Here is a 22,422-nt window from a genome sequence, read left to right as displayed (position 1 = left end):
TTTTTTGTTTTTTGTTTTTAAACTCAGCACCTATTTCAGTTTTTTTTAATTATTCAACTCAAGCAAAAACAGTGAAGGCAGTCACCCAGCAGTACCTTTTAAGTTTTGTATTATGGGTGCTAAAAACTGTGACGCCCAAACCTTGGTTTGTCCTATTCACAAACATTTCTAGAAGTATCTAGAGTTAATATAATTCTGTACATTTGATTAACTTAAGTTTTTTAAAAATACAGGAATGAATTAGAACACTATGTGATAATACTAACAATAATTGGGCATATAATTCCAAAGTAAAATGGGAACAGTTGCCACTGTGCTGTTAAAAAGTGAGCTTAAAAACAAACAAACAAACAAACAAAACCTACTTGTTTTTTTAGCCTAATTTTTCTTAAGGAATTTAAAAACGTAGTACTAAAAGTGGTTTTATGTCACAGAAATCAACTAAGCTGTTGTGCATGCTCTGGAAGTCAAGAGCATTTTATAGATTCGTATTTAAAAGTTAATTTCTCTCAAGTGTGATTTTAATTGGACCTATCAAAATAACACTGTTATTTCAATTCAGCAAATACTTATTTTTATGTACCTACTATTTATTCCCTACCATGTGGGAAATAATATGGTCAGTTTCCAAAGATCACTTGACACTTAAATCAATGAATATTAACGACAACATACGAAGGGTATTAAGAGTTTATTTCTGAAATGGTGCTGTTAAAAAAAGAAAAGAAAGGGGCGCCTGGGTGGCTCAGTTGGTTAAGCAACTGCCTTCAGCTCAGGTCATGATCCCGGGGTCCTGGGATAGAGCCCCACATTGGGCTCCCTGCTCAGTGGGGAGTCTGTTTCTCCCTCTGCCTGCCATTCCCCCTGCTTGTGCTCTCTCTATCAAATAAATAAAAATAAAATCTTTAAAAAAAAAAGAAAAGAAAAAAAGAATGATTTGGCCTGCAATCTGAGTACTGTAATTGTTAGGAAAGAATTCAGATCCAAGTCCTTTGAGTAGAATATATTGATTATAAGTGACATAAAATCACAATCAGCTGGTCCAGCAAGTTTGATTTTGAATTTATAGCTAGGTATAGTTAGATAGATGTAGAATTAGCTATGTTTGCATTTGTGAATATATGTATGTATGTAGAGAAATGGTAGTCTCCTGGAGCAAAAGAAGCAGCAAGGGAAGCACTTACCACTGTGTGAATTCAGGTGCATTTCTAGTGCTCGGGCATTTGAAAAGCTCTTGGTGCACTGCGGGAAGGGGCACAGACTGGAAATCTGAGGGGCACTGTCTTCATTCTCTTCTGACACCGGAGCAGCTTCTCTTTGCCTCCCACTGCAATAGTACATCAAATGGGCTTGCAGATTCCGTTCACTCCGATACCAGATGCCACATGACTTGCAAGGAAATATATCCTCTGCGGGTGAAAACACAGGGACACATTAGCGGCTGCCCATTTGGAACCAACCCTGGGTGAGGCGGCATTTAGTTCAATGTTTCTCGGAGACTGCTCTCAGGTTCTGAATTAGGCAATCAGACAGTGATGAGGCAGTCTTGGGTGCTGTTCCACGGCCCAGGACTAGGCTTTTAAAGAACTGTTACACCCAGTGCAATTTACCTTCCCAAAGACTCTTCAGAAAATGGTACTGTAGGAGGCTCCACCAGGAAAAGCACAGGAGATTGATTTTAAGTTGTTTACAATGTATTTAGGGTTTAGAAAAATATGCATTTATAAATAGCAATGTGAACTGGCTTATCTGATTGACTAAAAGGTAAGGATCGGATAGCTGAATTAAAGTTAGCTCTGGTGCCAAATCCTGACATCATTTGTTCATTTAATAAATTAATTAGAGAATGCCTACTATGTTCTGAACTCTATGCTGAGTTTGTTTGACATTTTAAAATGAAAGACGAAAAAGCGGTCATCAAGGATTTTACAGTCTCCTGGGGTTGATGAATAAATGGTCAGATAATTACATTAGGCTGCAATGAGCATTCTGATGGAGGCATCTGAGGAGTGCTTGGGGTGTGGGATGAGACACTAGGTGGGTGAGAAGACTGGAGGAAGGACAAGGTCAGAGAAGGATTCAGAGGGAAGATAATGACGTGCCCTGGCTGAGTGGTGAAGGATGACATTCTGCAAGTCAGGTGGAAAAGACAGTTGGGTCTTCCTGACCAAGGGCACAGCCCAGGGAAAGGCATGGGAGAGTGAGAGAGGACTGGGTGAGGGCTGGGAGGCTATTCCCGGCAAGGGGCATGATGGGGACTGGAAGCCATAAGGTTGGAGGAGGCAGAAGTAGCGATCAAAGACTCTGTAGGCTCTCTTAAGAAGGTTAGATTTTTATCTCAATGATTATGGAGAATCACTGAATTGTTTTAAGCAAGAGATGGACAAAATCAGATATTATAGAATTACAACAGTGAAGTAGAGTTTCGAAGGTAGTGAATTTGGAAGGAAGACACGACTGGGAGGAGGCAGTTGCAGTAATCTAAGTGAAATATGACAGAGTTTGAGTTGTTAAGTCACACTAGGATATTTTTGTATGTATTTTGTATGTATTTACTCATTGAAAAATTCTCCATGTGTGTGTTTTCCCCTTTATCCATTTATAGGCAAGGAAACTGAGATTGAGTAACTTGCCCATGATCACGTAAGTGAGTGAACTGGGATTGGAACCTAGTGGGAACACTCTTCCATATCAGTGGCAAGGGGGCCACAGAGGAAGAAAACTTATATTGAGGATGTAGAAGTGATTAGGAATGATGACCACTACTTTGCGATTCGATGCTAGCGTGGAGGGTAAGGTCTCTTCAATGCCCAGGCTTCTTGTTAGCGTTTCTGTGTAACGGTTTCATTCATCTCTATAGGGAGCAGAAGACAGACAGGTGATGACGTCAGGCAAGGACAGGTATAGGGTGACCAAACCTGACCCAGTGTTGTGCAAACCTGGCACTTTGTTAGTGAAAGGGAGCACCAGTCAGAGGGATGCCAAGTAACACTGGAAATTGGGGCTAATCCGGGCAAACTGAGGCATATGGCTGTGTTAGATATGTGAGACTATATATTTCTGTAAGAAATACAGGGGAATGTGGGGAAGGTGACAACAGAGGTCTAAAACTCAGAAGAAACAGCTATATGTGAGATTTGTGAATTGTTAATACAGAGTTGGTGATAGAACCCATGAGAGTGAAGGAGATGGCTCAGGGAGAGCACGTTGAAGGGGATAAGGAGGAAACTGAGGACCAAATTCTAGTGAATGAGAAGTAAGGACAGCAATTACAATATAGAATTTCAAAATAAAATTTGATTGTAAAATTATATACTACTGCTCTTTATTATTTAGCTCTTCCCACCGATTCAGAGGGCCATATTGTTTCGTGTTGCGTCCATTTAAGCAGGACGAGTTTTAACTGATTAGCTCATTTCAGAATGAGACCAAAGTCTGTATGCATCTATGCTGATTTATTTGGGATCAGTAGTTATCCTGTTACAGAAAGCAAACAGAGTATAATCTCAAATATAATTAAAAACCACATTCACACATTGGAGCTTTACAATAATTTAAGGTTCTCCCAGGGTCCCTGGTAACAAAACCCTTTTGCTTCAAGGGTTCAAGTTAGGCCTATGTTATTTCAAGTTCCTCACTACCAGAATCAAAGTAAAGATCCAGTAAAAGCAAATAACTACATTTACATGAAGGAGATCCAAAAATACTACCTCGGGTTAGGTGCACTGGATCCAATGTTTGGATGTACAGTAATTCCAGATGCACCTGAGAATTTCTTTAAAGTCTACTGTGACAGCAAGAGCATAATTATTGTTGAGTATTTGTTTATTTTTAAAATATCAAGACATCATTACGGTATCTATAATTCTGCATCATTCAGTCTTACGAATTTTCAGGTACGTTTTTGATTAAATGGAACACCTCGCTTACCTACTGGCTTTGGAATCTATTCCCCTCTTACAATGTGACTGCTATTCATGTTTTCTCACAGAGCTAGATGATAGCAGAGCTGAGTCTAGAACTCAGACCTGGGGACTCCTGGATCACGGATTTTCTGTCATATAAAGTGTCACTCTGTGTGTTCAAGGAATACAAACTAAGTTCATTAGTCATTTTAACAAAATATAATTACAAAGGCATATTTGCCAGAGCATATTTTTAAATTCTCCATACATGCATGGAATTCTCCAGCTCATATGTATTTTTCTTTATTTTCCCATGTTTCTTTTTTGTTTTTGTTGTTGTATTGGGTGATGTCTTGATTTACCCAGGCTATACCTTCTCTTTATTAATATATCTAATCCAATTTTGATTTCTTATTTTTTTCCTTTTTTTAAAAAAAGCTTTTAACTCTATAGCCCTTAGGGAATACCACAGTTATCCTACTAAAGAAGCATCAATGAAAGCTATTTGACCCCCTCATAGCTAAGTAGCCTTGAATGCTGTTCAACTAGTTTAGAAAGTCAGTTTTTTTGTGTGCGTGACATTCAAGAATCCAACCTGAAATGAATTTAAGTGTCCTTTTCATACTCCCGTGAGAAGCGATCACAGATACACACACACACACACACACACACACACACTTAAAGTTAGAAGATAAAATGAAATCACAACACTGGAGAAAAAAGTCTGTCCTTGGTTGCCTGTCAGTAGACATTTTTTTTTTCTCCCATAAATACCCATCAGCACTACAAAGCTATTGTACTGGGCTATTGCACTCAGCACTTACTATTGACAATAGCTGTAGGCAAAATAGAAGCCATGGCAGCTTGCTGAGGAAGCAGCTGAATCGAGTCCAGCAGGCGCGCAGGGTACATCCCTTCTGCAAGAGTCATCTGACTGGCAGCTTGTAGCCTTGAGTCAAAATCCACCACAAAGGCAATTAGCTCTTCACCCTCAGAGATGGCCTTCGTCGTGGTGCACCAGAGCTGACCCCCTATTAAGAAGAGAAAAGAAAGAGAAAGAGCGAATTGACGTAGAACGCTCCAGCCTGCTGTACACTGGAGTGATGGCAACAGCAGCTTCTCATGTTTTTCACATCACTTTCTACCTGGGCAGAGTGTCTGATCGAGACCACAGCTGTACTCCTCTTCCCTCCTAGGTGGAAAATCGTATGCCTTGCATGAAATGAACTGTTCAGTGGCCTATAGTAGGAGAGGACTAAGAACCAAGAATAGACATCACCTGTGGAGAGTTTTGTGAACTGTTTGCCTTCTGGGGTTTGCCTTGATCATTAACCATGCTATGACATGGCCTCGTGCTTACCAAGAGACATGGTAGGGATCCAACCGCAGAGATTTATTGCAGGTGAGCCTTTGCAGTTACTCTTTCTGTACCTTATGGAAATAAGAAGTTATTTCTTCCTCTCTCCCTCCCTCCCCCACACGCTCTTTCTTCCCAAAATACCCACATGCCGAAAACAAAACAAAACAAAGTACACGAAAGCTCCTAAAATCTAGAAAGTTAAAATGACATTCCAGCTAGTTTTACTTTCCCTATGTCTGCTGCCATTTTTTTTTTGTTGGCTTAGTGATCTTTACTTATATAATATTCCTTATAATGCGACTTCTTTATCTCCATTTACCCTGATTGAACTTCCTGAAAAGAAGATATGCCACAGATCCTTTTCAAAAGGCTTATTTAAATAAAGATTTGTTTAAATGAAAAGAACCCTTTCTTCAAATACTAAGATATACTCTGGCTCTGCACTTCAAGTGATCACGTGTGGTGCATTAAAAAGAAAATTAACTATGCAAGTACATCTTCTAATGTATTGGAACGCGATAGCGTATGCTCATTTATTTAACATGTTTAGACAGGCAAAGCACTTATATTTTGTTATCTACACTCTCAGGCCTAGATACGTATCCTACACAGTTATGCCTGAAATAACGTGGCATACTTGATATGTTATGAAGCTTTTTTTCTCCTTGTGTATATATTGCAAAGCTATATATTGTACTCATTAAGCAAGCAAAAATTGTACCCATTCTGATAACTAACATTGCTCTGTTTATCTTTCAGCATGTCTCTTCAACTGCACTTCATTTCCTCCATCCTTAAATAGATCATAGTTTTTAAACAACTTGTGGTAAAAATCTGCTGGAAAAGATAACAACGGCATCCAAGATGGCAGAATCGCACAGAAGAATCGGGACACTTCCAGAGAAACCTCGGACAGTTATTTACACCAGCTGATCACGTTTTAAAGGTAAGCAAACAGAACCCCATCCACAACAGTACAAGTTTGTGAAAAATACAGCTCAGATTACGTACCTCGAATTTGTGCGAAAGTTGCAAAGTAAAACCCAAATGTACCAAAAGTGAGACCCAAATCTACCAAAAGGCTAGAAGACAACTTTTTTTTTTTTCACTTTGACTCTAACGGATCTGAGATCATCCAAGCTTCACAAAGTGGAAGAACAGATTCACTTTGGCACTGCCTTACTTATTTACAAATAGAGAAGCTGAGCTGCATCTCCATGGAAGCCGATTGAGCACGGCCAAGTGCTCAGTGTCGGTGTGTCTGCCGGAGCCCATTCTTCCCCCAGGAAGGCTTCTGCCTTCAGCGGCTGTGCCTTCTCTGATGTGTATACAGAGCCAAACTACTTACAGCTGTAGACAAGGTAATCATTCGCACCTTATCTTTCCTCTGGAGTATATTTATTACGTGCATCTTTGTAATGGAGAGGTGGGGCGGGCAGAGCAAGGCGCGACAGTTCAGGTTTACTTCATAGCCTACTCTATGGGAGTCACTGGATTTCAGTAGTGAACGGAAGGACTTATGTTACTGGTCATATGTCACCCCTTTTGAGAAATTTACATTTTTGGTAAATCCAGCTGTGGGTATCTTTCACAAAAGGAAAGGTTTGGACTCAGGTTCCCAGGAGAAACTGTGATTTTAGAGAAGGTACCACGCACGCATAGCTAATCTCTATCCCAGCAGTGAACGATGTAGCGGGATGACTCAAAAATCCTTGGGCTCAAACTCTGAACCAGAAAGACCCAATAAGTAGATAAAATAAAACTCAGGAATATTAAGTGTAATGAAAAGTCAGCAAAAATGGCTTTTCTACATGATTAAACAGCCTGGCAATTGGAATATATGTTTTCTGACATACTGAACAATGTTTCATATGTTATTATCTTTATCATTTTATCTCATTTTATGGTTTAGTCAGAGCATATCCTTTAGAAAGGCTGAATTAGACTGAAAATGTACCGTGTAGACTTGATGAGGAAGTCAGTTGTCTTAGGGTTTTAACCTCTCAAATCATTCATTCATCAGCTCTTCACTGAACTCTCTGCTATGTGCTGGGCTGGTCTCGCTGGCTTCACAAACAATTAGAATGTACACATATAGGCAGATGAATGACAATACTGCGTGGTGGGTGGCATCCCCCAATGCCAAAGAAAATGTGAGAGGAGTAAAGAACTGACAGATCTCAGGGGAGTCAGGCAAGCCATCCAAGGTGACTTTTTTACTGCCTCATGAAATATAAAGGTAAAATAGCAGAAGTATATGTAGGGGGAGCCAGCAGGACAGTCACTGCGGGCAGAGAAAGGGACATGCATGCAAGGGCAGGATTATGGAAGAGCCTGGTAACAGTGCAGAGGCCACCTTGCTGGAGCGTGGGGTCTAAGGGAGAAAGGGCTGGTCACAGGCAGGCGTGGGCTGGCACCAGCCTGTACTGGATCCTAGGACACAATGTCCAATGGTCAGGCATTTTCTGTGCTAGTGGATATCACACTGGTAACTTGAAATCAGCCACAGTGAGAGTTGCCGCACTTGCCACTGGAATTAGCAGACAATACATATCAGGGCTTCCTCCCCCAGAAAAGTTTAGCGCAGGGCAGGACAACCTCGAAAGTAACAGAAAAACAGTTGTGTCTGGCTCATCATGGTGGGGAGATGGCATACATTTTTTTGAGTGAATAAATGAACAGATTTTTGACAGGGGCTCTCCTTCCCAGAATAAAGATCTCAGGGTAATGAGGACAGAAACTGGGAGTTGGGGTGGGGGGTGGGAGGGACGACACAGGAAGTGTTAGCCCGAGGGCCATTTGGAGGCTCTTGTACTACTTCAATTGTGAGAGGTGTAAATTGTGAGGAAGAAAAGGGCCAAGTTCAAGAGAGAGAAAGGAGCTGATTTCCTGAAATGAGGAAGAGGAAGGAGGCTGCTGAAAATAACATGAAGGTTCGGGCCTCGAAACCAGAGGGCGGGGACGCCATTGACAAAGCAGTAAAGCTGGTGTATTAACAGTGGTATTATACAGACAACAAGGAGACAATTGTATTAATTAGGAGCACTTTCTTTGGGCCCAATAAGCTAAGTGGTTTATGTATTTCATCTATTTTAATCCCGTCAATTATTCTGGGAAATAGGTGATATTTTCCTCATTTTAGAGTTGAGAAAATTGAAGCTTGGAGAGGTTAACTAACTTGCCCAAAGCTACACACATGACCAGTGGCAGAATCATGATTTTGAGCTCCGTCTGTCCGACTCCGAAGCCCAGGTGTGCACGTGCATGTCTGTTGTTTATGTGTGCGTGTATGCGCACGCACAGATATATTGGATTTTGCTTTGAAACATAAAGTCTGAAGTCCCTGAGGGGCTTCTGCGTGAATGGATCTCGGAGGCAGTTGGAATTTGGAGGAGACATAAGGCTGGAGGAAAAAAAAAGATTTTGGAAGTCATCAGCACATTCTAAATGACTGTGGATGCTCTTGGCATTGATGTGGTAATGCAGGAAGACTACAGAGTGAAAAGAAAAGAAACAGATTGAAATTTGGGAAATCTCAACAATTAAGATGTGGGTAGAGGAGAAGCTATCATTTAAAGATAGAGAGAGCATGTATTTGGAAAATTATAGGGGAACCAAGAGAACGGCACCACAAAAGCCAAGGGTTGGCTCTTTGAAACCGTTTGGCTGAGTTTTTTAGATGGTGAATTAGGGAGTCATTTATAGGGAGAGATATATGTCTGGTATTGTAACATGGTTTCAATTACAGATTCCAGTAAAACATTCCAAGTGTGATTGCTAGTTGGGGATGTGATCCCATCTGCAGGGAGTATGGACAATGGAACTGGACTGCCAGGGTACAGGTTTTGGCTCTGCCACTTACTCTGTGATTTGAACTTGTCACCAAAGTATTCTGCAGATCAGTTTCCTCATCATTGGAAATGGGAATGCTGATAATAGTACTGAATTCACAGTGTTATTGTGTGGCTAAAATAAGCTAATAGATGTGACATATAATAAGTGCTATGTAACTGGTCATGAGTATCCTTTTGTTTTGGTCAGGTTGAGACTATTACTCTCATTTCTCATTGTCCTGCTAAATCCAAAAAAAGAAATCTCCCCAGAAAGAAAAGAAAAGCCTATGGATTCAATGAGCAAATGTATCCCTACTTCAATGGAGAAAGGTAACCCATTTTGAAAAAGAAGACTAAGGCTGCATCCATTTGTGGATCACACATGGTATCCTGACCAGTTAGAAACGGAAATAGTTTCTAGCGCTGACATGGGGCTGAGTAGGCAAGACAGCCAGTTTTTCTACCCTCAGGGTTTTGGAGCTACAGAAGATACAGCTAACTCTAATTTATAATTGAATAGAAGGCCTTCCTATCTGTCCTGATTAAGGAGCAATCTGCGTGCATGCAAATGCTAAATCCTGTTGATATTTAGCTATTTTGGTGTCTTCATCCTACTGACCTCATGTTCAATGGAAACGAATCAAAGAATGTTACCATTTGGCTTTAAAATGAGAACACCACTATCAAAAAACAAAAACAAAGACAAAACCCAGAAAATAACAAGTTCTGGCAAGGATGTGGAGAAATTGGAACCCTTGTGCATAGCTGGTGAGAATGTAAAATGGTACAGCCACTGGAAAACAGTATGGCAGTTCATTAAAAATTAAAAATAGAATTAACTTGTGATCCAGCAATTCCACTTCTGGGTATATACCCAAAAGAATTGAAAGCAGGGTCTCCAAGAGATATTTGCACACCTATGTTCATAGCAGCATTATTAAAAATACCTAAATCATGGAAGCAACCCAAGTGTCTATTGACAGATAAGCAAACTGTGGTATATACTTACAATGGAATATTCAGCTTTAAAAAGGAAAGGAATTTAGAAAAAATAAAAATAAAAAGGAAAGACATTCTGACATATGCTAAAATATGGAAATCATTATACTAAGTGAAGTAAGCTAGTTACAAAAAGACAAATATTGCACAATTCTGATTCCACTTACAATAAGGTACTTAGGGTTTTCAAAAGCACTGAGACAGAAAGGGGGCTAGTGGTTGCCAGGGCTGGGGGAGGGGCAAATGGAGAGTTACTGTTTAATGGATGTAGAGTTTCAGTTCTGCAAAATGAAAAGGGTTCTGGAGATGGACCATGGTGATGGTTGCAGGACAATATGAATGTCCTCAATGCCATGGAACTGTACACTTAAAAATGGTTATGATAGTCGATTTAATGTTATATATATCTTACCACAATAAAAAAAATTGGAAAAAAAACGAGAGCATCATTTTTTCACTAAAAACCACCATTGTGACTCTCGAATATTTGCACGAGTTTTTTTTTTTAGCCACAGCTAAAGATAGAAATCTCACTTTTATAAAGTGCTTTCCATATGAGATGGTTTAAAACAACAGGGTAAGGTCTTCTCTCCTGCCAGTTTTCCTAGCAAAGCTACTTTAACAAACAAAGCACCTTGGGAGTTCAAGTTGCTGCTAAGGTGTTGTTGACTGTATTTGGCCACATTAACTGTTTTCATTTGAATGAATTTTGGATACTTGGGTATATTTGAAAATTGTGAGTGATGTAGCTCCTGATGGTTTTGTTGACTTGGATTTCTGCTTGTGTTCGGGGCACCAGTGGACTGTTCCTGCCAGCTCTCTCTGGATATGGAATTTAAGGAATCTGAACAGAAGTTTTCTGTGGCTTTCATATGCAGTAGTATGCTTAATGACCCCAGATTTAAACCAAGTAAATTTTTAATATTCAAATCCAAACTAATGGCATAGTGATCTGAAAACAAAGAGAGTTATGTAAAGGGGTGGGATGCCTATGTGGCAATATCATATATGCTTAATTGATAAAACTCTTATAATTTTCTTAGCACAGGCTTCAGGAGCAAATGATCTTGGTGTAAGGGATTACATGTTAATAATGAGGCACAGCTGGCCCTGAAAATGTATTTGTCCTCAGTGCAAAGATGGACAAGAAACAGAACTTGGTAGGTAAGAAACTTCAGTTCTGGTCCTGACTTGACGATTCGTTACTGAGTGATCTTGGAGAATTGCTTTACCTACCTCATATAAAATGACAGCTTTAGGCTAGATATCCTGTAGATGATTATCATCAGGTTGTGAGCAACTATTTAAGCCTCTGTGCCCAATGGGCTAATAACAGTAATAATCACACATGTATTAAGTGGTTTCTCTGTGCTACTTACGGGCACTGGGCTAAGTGCTTTGCACGCATTATCTTAATTTCTCCCAAGAAAGCAGTAAGGTGGCTTTTATTTATGCCCATTTTACCGTGATGTCATGAGTCTGGAAGTGTCGGTAAGGTGTCCAAGGTCACACAGATAAAGGGGAATTGAAGGAAGGGAGGAAGGTATGGATGATAGGATTTGGACGAGGCAGTTTGGCTCTGGATGCAGTACTTTGGAAAAACCAGATGACCCCAAGGAGTCACAGTGACCTCCGATGTTCACTAACTACACCATGCCGAACTTGATCATTTAGTTTTTGAGTAATTTTAGCACAGTTATCTCTCCAAATCAAAAATAATATGGTTCACTTTATGAAACAGCATCAAGAGGATTACACAGTGATGAGATACAGCTGTTAAGTGCATAGCTATGATCTGGAGCATAACGTCCTTATTTGCCATGTGGAATAACTTCAGGTTACCTTCTAATAAGACTAACACATAATTAGAATAGCCAACACTTAGAAAGCACTTACTATGTGTCAGGTGCTTTAAGAAACATTTCACACATATTAAACTCATTTGGTAGTATTAAATAGCCTTTGCCCAACTCCCTATTTCAATTACAAGTTGAGCTGGACTCGAAAAGGGCATCAAAATTGCACATAACCATGGAGCATTACTTGGCAATCTTGACTACAGAGTCAATTCACCTGGGAGCTCTTAATCAACATGGATTTCCTAGTCCTACCCCAAATCAGTCAAATCAAAATCTCTAGGAGTGATGTTTGGGCTTCATTATTTTTTAGAAGCTCCCCAGAGAGCTTCGAGAGCCTCTAGCATTAAGAATCGCTGGCATAAGGGTGAGCTCTGTAGAGGGTAGCAAGAGTGAGATGCTACGAACAGAAGTCTCTCGATAATCAAATACACATAGACAGGTCCAAACAATCCAGTAGGGAGATTTTGAATCTCAGAAAATGGCAGCTGAAAACAGTTCTGAGTTCCCCCCTTTCCCCAAATATTTGAAGAATGTGGGAGTGTTGAGTGAAAAGGTGAGGAAAGATGGATAAAGCAAGGATGTGATGACTTAGCGTCACCTTTCAACTGAATAAACCAGTTAGGAACTTGGTAAATTTGTGAATGATAGTCGTTTTTACAACGTTTAATTCTTTATTATTTTGAAGGTTTGTAACTTATTATTAGAAATGGTCAATCATATCGTATCCCCCCCCAAACTGTGAAAGATCATATTGTACACACCGGAGCAAAAAAAAAAAAAAAAAAATCACATTCCTGCTGCTTGGGCATGAAGTCTTTATCAAATGACATCAGGCACTAAAGCAGCTATCTGATACCTCTCTCGCTTCCACCAAATGGAAAGGTTATTTTGGGATCCTTTCTTTGTCTGCCTCTTATTGCTGCAAACATAGTCACTCTTTCCAGTCTCCACACCCACACACCACTCCCTTTACAGAAAAGGACAGATACATTCAAGGTTCCATAGAAAGTAATAACCACTAAGACCTTGACATTCTTGAAAAACCATGTACTTACTGTTCTAAGTAATGTTTATGATCAAAGTTCTTGTGCAAACAGATATGGTTCCTAACAGGAAGCTTATAAATTTTTTTTCATAATTGCTGTCAAAACTGCAGTGAAGTACACTACAAGTTTCGATAATAAAGTCACAGTTCAAGCTCGATTATATTTTGGAAACCCATGCTCCTCTTACTAGAAGAAGTGCCCTTAAATATCTCTCCATCCTGCCAAATTTTTCACTTGCACTTTTTATTATTTATGAAATCAATGTCTGCACAATGTCATGCAGACCTCTGCTGATAAACTCTAATTAAGATTAAGACAAGCCTTTTGGAAAGGAGCCCATCATTAGCAAACATGATAAACACAAAAATACTCCCTACTTGTCAACCAGGAGCAATTCAGTAACCTAACAGTATTATCTGTTGCTAGGTTACAGAGCTGACAAAGCTTCAATTATATTGTTCGACCATACCTATAGAGTTCTGTATAAGCAAAATGTATCCATTTAACTTCGTCCATGCTATCTGCAATTCACGGCTTCTTACAATAGTAAAAATCAGGTTAATAATTACATAGCATGCTGAAAAATCTTTTCCATGTGTTATGTCTATACATGTTTCTTTCTAATTTATCTGTGTGATTGATAGACGCTTGCTTTGTAAAAATAAGGAAATGCAAGCAACGTGACGCTGTGCACCTCGAACATGACTACATCTGGGCTCATCAAGATACGGACCTAAGCTTAGCATAAAAATATACAGCAAATTGAACCAATTAAATCACATTTAGATTCTGTATTTCTCTGCCTCAATATGTAGGATAGGAGCCTTAAGCAAATAGATAGGGATACCAGTTTGAAACTTTATTTAAAGTGAAACACACACACACTCACCTAACAATACAAAAGGAAATCGGTGGTCTACAATAATTAATTCTAATGGCTTTTCTAAGCATATATTAAAAGTTGAAGTTAGAAACTTTTACTACATAGCATTAAATCAAATTACTTCCCTTTATTAGAGACTGAGAACTCTAGGGAAAAAAAAAAATCAATGAAACAGCCTACAAAACATAGACATTTGACAGAAGGAAAACAAAGAAAAAAGCCCACATGTGTAAAAAGAGAATGTCTATGTCAGTCACACCTTTGAGATTTTACCATGGATGTTTTTTATTGTGTGTGTGATTTTCATGGAAATTTGGAGAAAAAGTAATCACATATAAATGAACCAGCATTTTTAGATAGCTCTGGCAACAAAGTGTTATATCATATACTAAATTGCTACAGCATTTTGATTTCTTCCGATGTACGGTGATATTTCTGCATTAATCTGAAAGTCTGTCTCCTTCACACATTTGACATAGTATGTGTGTAAGAAGATGGTCAATTGACAATCAGAGTTTAGTTAATAAAGATTATACATTGGTCTACAGAGTGAACCATGATACCTCTTAGGCACACTCAAGTAAATTAAATCCTTTCTCTGGGGGAATAAATGGACTGTTTAACACACACACAGAGGGACATTATGTTTCTGGAGGTGGAGGAAACAGGGATGCTTACTTGTTTGGTCATTAACTTCTTTTATTTGTATTAAATAATTTGAAAATCCAACATGATGCCTGCTTGTGAAATTTAATTTTTTCATAACTGGGGAGCAATTGGTCAGAGTAACTCCCTAAAAGCGAAATTATTGCCCCATTTCAACACCGTGCATGTTAATGCCTAGATCTCAAGCTTTAGACATTACCACGGTACATATATCTATACGTAGCCACATTGTTTAATACAAATTTTATAATGAATTCAAATCCAATACTGTTGAAATTCTTGACAGTGGAGTAGTGCAAGGAATAGAACTTATAAATTATGTGTGCCCCTTCTTTGAAAACTGCTGTGGAGGTTTCTTTGTGCATTGGCAAATACAGTAGGAATGTGAGGTATTGTGTGGATCCTCCTGCAGAGCACCTGATAAAAGAATAAAGAGCTGTGACATATTCTTAAAACAATAGAGGAATTAAAGGGAAACAATGGGCCAGCTGCTTCATTAATACAATCAAAAGGGAGCCCAGCACAGAGGAGTCCAGATAATTAAGCATTACTCTTTTAGACCTTCTTTCTATAATAAAATTGCTTAAAAATGTATTAACTACTTCATAGTTGTTAGATAGATCTTTGCACTTGTTTATTTAGAGTTGATTAATGCCTTTTTTTCCGTATGCAGCAACATGCCAACTCATAGTTTACAATAGTTTTTGAATAAAATAGAGTGAGAATAATTGATAAAGATCTGCACAATACACAGCAATAAATCAAAAGCATTTTGCAAAAGGTCTTTCCTGTTTTTAAATAATCTTTAACATTTTTCATTTGTACTTATAGGCAACGCAGGGCATTTGGGGGCATTCAACTTTCCCATCCTGGCACTCCTGACATCTTTTTATAGAACATTCTAGCAGTTCCTGGGAAAGGGGGGAAAATCAGATTTGACCAGCAGCTCTAGAGTGTCTTTGGTATGTGGGCCAACGGAGAGAACAGATTTTTTTTTTTTTTTAAAATGATTCTTTGCCTTTTTCAATCACGAGGGATAGACCTACAGCAGAACTATTTGCCAAATTCACTATTTATCCTTCATTAACCTGATTAAAAAAAAACGAAAAACAACTTTTTATGCTCTTTATGTTAAAACACAATTTACAACGTAAGATTTCAAGGCTTTCATTCTTCAGCTCTTCTGTAGGCAGCCTTTCCTCTGATGTCAATAGAACGTTTAATTGCTTAAGAACTGGAAAATTGGGAACTGAGGACTGTGTGCTGAATATTGAAGTGAGGATAAAAACTATACTCTCGTTTTTAAGGAAGCTTCTGTGAACCCAACGTTATAATTACAAACTTTACTGAGCCATGTGGTCAGTTTAAATAAGGTTGATTCTATTCTGATGATTTGGGGATCTTAATTGAGAAAGTGAGATCGAATTAGAACAGGAGTCAAGGAGATAAATGAACAGAGATACTTAACCATATTTCTGAGATTAAGAGAAGAAAGATTTCTGCTTTTGCACATGTTACATATGATTTCAAATTTATCAGCTGGAGTCATATTTCCAAAGATCTTCCTGTATTAGGTCAATATTTTAGACCATATGGAATATCTAATTCCAGCTATGAAACCTGGCTTCTGGATTCAGGAGCTAGTTCCCTATCAGATGAATAAGTTTCCCTTGAATACCAGGAAATAAAAACACATAAACTAACAGTCAGTAGGTGCAAATGAAAATGACTATTTTAGGAGCTACTATACATGATTATTTAAGTATTTTTTGTTTTGGTTAAGCCCACAAAATTTACTTTGTTAGAGAAACATAAAGGTAAATAAACGTGAATTTTTTATAGACTCATGATCAAGTGAATCCTTCCAAGGATACATCTTTGAACACCTCAGGTTTATAAACTGTCTTTATAAACAGCAAATCAAACTGCCAGTAAATGCTGGTAATGCTGTAATGTAAAACCACTAAATTACAGTACCCTCCTTCAGCAAGTACTTTGGAAATGAGCTCAACATTATCTGTGAATTATCTGTCATTTCAAACATTATATGCTTTATTATTTAGCATAGATTCAACAGATAATATTGGTCTGAGCCGAACTCAGAAACAAAGAAACATGAACACCCTCATTAATTTCCAGGAATTATCTGTGTGATAAATAGGAAATACTATCATCCCATTTTATAGATTTTGATTTTTATAGGGAAGAAAAGCTGGCATGGTTAAACCAATGTGTTTCCTAAGCTCTTCTTCCATCACATAGGACTCTCCCAAGGCCAAATTTGTAATAAATCCCCACTAGAGCTTTTAGCTCCTGGCATGCATTCTCTCCACAGAACTTTTTTTTTTTTTTTCCTGTAGGAAAATGTCTCCTACTGAGATAATTTCTTTTCCCTTTGAAGAAGCACAAGAAGCCCCCTTCAAAAAAGTGAACAGCGTCCTTGTGGTCAGTTCAGAAAGGTTTGCCCCGTGATTAAGAAGGCATTGAGAACTGCCTGGAAAATTTTCTGAACTAATGTGCTGGAAGTCACATCAGTCACAACATGTTGGGTCTAGGCAAACTGATATGCTGTTTCTGTGGGATTTCAGCAGGAAAAAGGTCTGCTCATGGAGTCTTTTCAGCTTCCCTGGGTCTGTGCTCTGGTCTAAGATATGCTGTGTCATGGCTTTGCAGGAGCTCGCGGTGGTGTTGTAAGGTAGCCCATCTGACAGTCTGGCGGCCTGGCCACCATGATTTTAAATGACTAGCCAAGAGGTGACATTACACCCCAAAGGCGATCTGTCAAAATTCCGCTTGCAGCTGATAAACTGATTACAAAGCTGCTTAAGACTCTGCTTGTAAACAAAAGCATTTATCAACTAATAATTTGCAATAAACTGATGTAACTCCCAGCTGAGCCCCTAACTGTAATTGTCTTTACCATCTGCCTATTAAAGCACCATTCTTCATCAGCAATCAGGAGCAGGAGGGAGGAAATCTCCACCAAAATACACAACTTGCAAGCTTATGAATAATCTGAGTGCATTCCGCACTTTCGTTAGGACTCGTGTGTGTGGAGTATGCTTCATTTTCATTCTTGCCTAGCCTGGGAATGCTCAGAAATTAGGTGGAGGGGAAAAGAAGAGCAGAGGGGGAAAAAAAATTAAACATTGTGCCTACTGTTCTGCAGAGGAATAAATTATCCAAGTTCATCATAGGAGGCTGTTTTTAATTTCTTTCTTTCCTCCTTCCACTGCTCTGAAATATCCATTGCAGCATCCTGATGAAAGCCCCCCAAGCACCAGGCTGGAAATGAACCTCCCTATTCCTTTTTCAACTTGTCCATTTCCATTACACTTCTTTGTTTTGCTTTGTCTTCTTTTTTTTTTTTTTTAATTCCAAGAGGCTCATTAAACTTCTCCAGGGAGTCAGTTTAAAAGTGGAGACTCCTACGAAGGGTGTTGAAGGGCTGGCAGGCCCCTGCAGGGCCGGGTAGATGTATGAGATGAAAGGGCCAAGTAGCTGGCAGGCGCCCGCATTGTAGTCCTCAGTCTGCCGCCACCGACGGATGGCTTCCATGTTCCGGGCCTCGCTAGCACCTAGAGCTACTCTGCACAAAGTCTCCTCCCAGAAGGTGGGTTTCAAGAACAGTAAGTTTGAATGGTCAGAAACTCCTTGTTTTCAGAAGAAATCCGCCTCTTACGTGCTGACCTGATGTATTCATGGAAAGAAGAAACTAGGAAAAGAGGTTAAATTCCTCTGCCTTGTGTTCTTCTGGAAACCTCTCTCCGAAGAGCCGAAATCATTCCATGTCATTCCATGCTTTCTCAAAGTTGATTAAGTTTTACTTAATTTACTCAAATTTTCTCTTCACAAAATATATGATTTATTTTTTTAAAAAAAACCCCATGGTATTTATTTAATACACAAACTGCCTTCATGTTGCTATTTTAAATATATATATATAATTCTTTTCTCATATCTCTTGGCTACTAGAGGATGTTCCCTTTTTCAAGTTATTCCTTTATTCAGAGAACACGATATCCCTCTGTAAGACCTCATAATTCTACTGAAGGACACCATAGGCTATGTACTATGATAAACAATGAATAACTCCTATTATTAAGCTTCAAATTCCAGAGATAATAATTCGTGTCAGCTTTTCTTATTATAACATCATTTAAACTAATGTTTATATTTTTAATTTGTTTTTCTAAGAGTTTCCCACAGGTAATTAGTTTTCCCTACAATCTACTGTTTAATACAACAGAACCAATAATTGCCTTCCATAGGAATGATGGAAATGGACGCTCAAGCATCTGTTTCATATTGTGCCTAGAGAAGGTTAATGGGGGAACAATGGGTCTAATTTCCTGCCTGGGTATGAAGGACCTAAAATGCAGGCAAAACTGCATTACTATGTTCCCTGAATTTGAGAGACATCAAATATTAGGACAAAAATCTGACATAGGTTTTATATAGCACAAAAATCCTCAAAGACACTAATGTGAAGTAGAATTCTTTCTAGAAGTACTATATATCTTTCTTATCCTACCTTTGAGACTTTTGTTAAGACTGAGATTCTTTGGTCACAGAGGTTTTTCAAATTAATAAATAAAATATGGAGTAAGAGTTTAAGTAGCTTGTTTAAGTAGGTTGACTTATAATGTCTTACAAAATTAAAGAAACTGTGACATAATTTAACCTATAATTTAATGATTAAAGATGACCAAGATTAAACTTCCATGTTCATTAGCTGCTTCCAAAAACACACGGAGAAATGGTAGTGTATTGTTTTGTTTATTTTTAATATTTTAAATTTTTTGCACCAGGTAGATATTTTCATGGCATGATTTAAGTGAACCTAAACTTATTTCTTACTCGAAATGTTGCTGGGTCTCTATCCTAAGGCAAATTTTAGAATTAGGATGTAACGGATTATAATAAAACACTTTCATGTGAAATGAGGGAAATTTATAGTACATAGATACCCTTTGATTTTCTTCATGAATCTCGCCCTGTATATACATTGATGTATATATACCTTGTCTTGATTTCTGCTGACTTTGAGTAGTTTGGTAACAAAATAAAGTTTTGAAAAACTAATTACCAGCAGATGGCGCTCGGTGCATTCTATGAGCCCAGCCCTAAGAACAGAAAATAAGGCTTTATTTATTTAATTCTATTTTATCCTAAATGTGAAGTTGCTATACCAAGCTTTATAATCCCTAAAGATTTCTGTTAATCGACTAAACAACTTTGTGGTAATTTACAGACTGGCCTCCCATGCTCATTTAAATGGTATTGCTTTCAACTCAAGTGCTCCTGTGAAGATAACAAAGCATAAAGATGTAACATTTTTCTACCCCAAACAGGAAAAGAAAACAAGCCTGGATTCCTGGAGTATAACATAAACACACCAAATGAATTTTCCACTTAAAATAAGACAATTGCCATTTCTTTGTTTCTTTGTTTCTTTCTTTTTTTTTTTAGCACCTTACTTAAATGAAGAATGCAGAGGCCTTATTTTTTAATGGATTTATAATCAGCATCATAGATGTTTTAAAGTCTTTTTATAATAAAACTCTTCTAGTAGATATTTGTTGATTACTGAGCCACATTCACTACCTTGGAATGTTATCAGGAATTATGTGTCTGTGCTGAAGAAGGAAAATAACCCAGCTTTGAATGGTAAAGATTATTATATATGTAAGACTAAATAACCCTGTAGAAAGTCTGTCCCAAGTGACATTCTGTTTTTCTTTCCCTTACCCCTGCCTGCCTTCTTCTCCAACAAGAAGAAAACTTTGCTCTGAACTTTAAAACACTTTTTCCAATCACCATTAGGTGTCTATAACTAGCAGTATTTCATTCCCTTTAATGACAATTAAAGGGTGTAAGGAATTTTATCTGAGTGTCCTTATAAATCTCTCTACACTCACCTTCTCCCACATCTTACTATCATTCTGTCATTGACTGAGTGCTTTTCCCCACTTGATTTTAATTTGGCCTGGCATATGGCAAAGGTACCCATAGTCACACTACATTCCTAACCTTTGTCCTTCTTATGTGGAAGTCCTAGAGCAGAGTCCCAATTATATAGCCACTTCACAGGGCGTCTCAAACTTGAAAGATTTCAATTGTTGAATTTTTGGCAAAGTCCCATCAAAGTGATTGGAAAGTGGGTTTTGGAAAGTTCAATGGGGCGCTATATAATAAGCACCATGTTGTATCCCACCATCATTTGTAAGACCTACTTAAAACATAGTATTTTTAGAACACGTATATTATTGCTACCCTATAACCTTAATACCACCTAAGAACATTTAGCCTTTCTCACAAATTATATTAGCATTAATAAAATGAGACATTAAAAACAAGAGCTCGGTCAACCCAATAGCACATCATATAATTTCAAAGGAAGAGATGGGGCTCCAAGTCATTGTAACTCCACAAACAGAAAGGGAGTGTGGCTCTGCCCAGTGCTTTGAAAATCCCATCTTTCAAGGTCGGCCCTTGACAGTCGAGTTAGGAAGGGCAGTGTGGAAGGTAGGGTGGCCTCCTGCCAAGGCTGTTGCAGATGAGTGAGTGATCTTAGGGGAATGAGCTGCAAAATCTCAAATTTTTGTTCATGTGATGATAAAACCAGAGCCAAATGATTTTTCTAAGACTTGTATGGCCTTCTGTTCCATTTTATTGTGCAGTTTGGAATGATAAATTTTACTGTGCATTAATTTGCACAAAAGGGTCAATGCTATATTCAAAAGCAGACCAATTGTTTTCAGCAAGATTAACAGTAAAATATGTTGTCTTTATCCCAGAATGGGTGCAAAATCCTCAGACTGGTATCATCTGGCTATTGAAAAATATACTGTTATCACTGCCTTTGCAAATGAAGGGGAGAATGTTCTCAATGTGTCACTGATCCCTCTTAGTTGGACTCTTGTTGTGAAAGGATTTGGTAAAATATATTCATGTTTTACATCACATTTCATCAGTCACTTTTAGCTATGAATCTCAAGTAAAAGCAAAAAAGAACAATGAGAAGACAGTGGGGATCGTCTTCATGGAGGCTTTCCTCGAGTACAGCAGAACAGGTCAGAAGCTGAAATCTGGGGGCAGTTTAGCGAAGGGAGGAGTGACAAAGAAGAAGAATATCACACTCAAGTGTGCAGTTTACAGGAAGTTCATCAGGAGAATGGGCTTGGACAATGTCATGATTGCTACATCAACATTCGTCTACCAGTGCCCAGGTAAAAAATACACTCCACTCTGGATCATTTGCATTAGAGGGAGGCCAGAAGTGAGCAAGGGAGGAAATAGTCAAAGAGCAATCTAGAAATGGGTTCCTAGGGAAAAGGCAAGGAGATTGGCATTGCTTTACAACTTTTCCCTTCGATTCACTACAGCTCCCTATGTCTCTGTCAGAGTCAGACCTTCCTCACATTCTGGGTGGGGCTTTTTATGTTTTATGCTGCTTCTTTGAATGCTTTTTATTTGTATTTTTTTGGACAGATGCCTTGAACACTTTACTATTGCATTTTTATCTTCAATTTCTAAATGGATATTTTTTTGGTTTAATGGTTTGGAGTAGCCAAGATATCATCCAGATATTATTCAGGAGAATGACAGAGTTAACTTATTTCCTAGGTAACAAAATAAAAATGTCTTCTAAGGTTTAGTTATGAACTGAAAAGTGTAACTAAAAATATAGCTTATTGTGTAATATTTCTCAAGCATTTACTATGTGATCTCATTTTTCACTCCTAGTAATAGGGAGATCCTTGGACATGAGCCATCATTTGAACAGGAGTTAGATATATATTTTTGAGCAGAAAGTCACATGGCTCTAGTTTGGGTTACCATTTTCCTTATGATCCATACCACCTTCT

The 22,422-nt window shown here is 38.4% G+C and overlaps 1 protein-coding gene across 3 annotated transcripts in view; it reads right to left on the bottom strand.

Moving 5' to 3' along the window:
- The window catches only part of ZFPM2 (zinc finger protein, FOG family member 2), a 450,174-nt gene that overhangs the window by 5,509 nt on the left and 422,243 nt on the right, over window positions 1–22,422 (bottom strand). For all 3 annotated transcript variants that reach the window (XM_032415653.1, XM_032415654.1, XM_032415655.1), the window contains 2 exons: window positions 4,730–4,936; window positions 1,185–1,409 (listed from right to left, as the gene is read on the bottom strand). In XM_032415653.1, coding sequence (XP_032271544.1) covers window positions 1,185–1,409; window positions 4,730–4,936 — 432 coding nt within the window. The remainder of the gene's footprint in view (window positions 1–1,184; window positions 1,410–4,729; window positions 4,937–22,422) is intronic.

This window comes from Phoca vitulina, unplaced genomic scaffold, assembly GCF_004348235.1.
Source record: "Phoca vitulina isolate PV1807 unplaced genomic scaffold, GSC_HSeal_1.0 scaffold18, whole genome shotgun sequence".
Lineage (NCBI taxonomy): Eukaryota > Metazoa > Chordata > Mammalia > Carnivora > Phocidae > Phoca > Phoca vitulina.
This window is presented reverse-complemented; position numbering and strand designations above follow the sequence as displayed.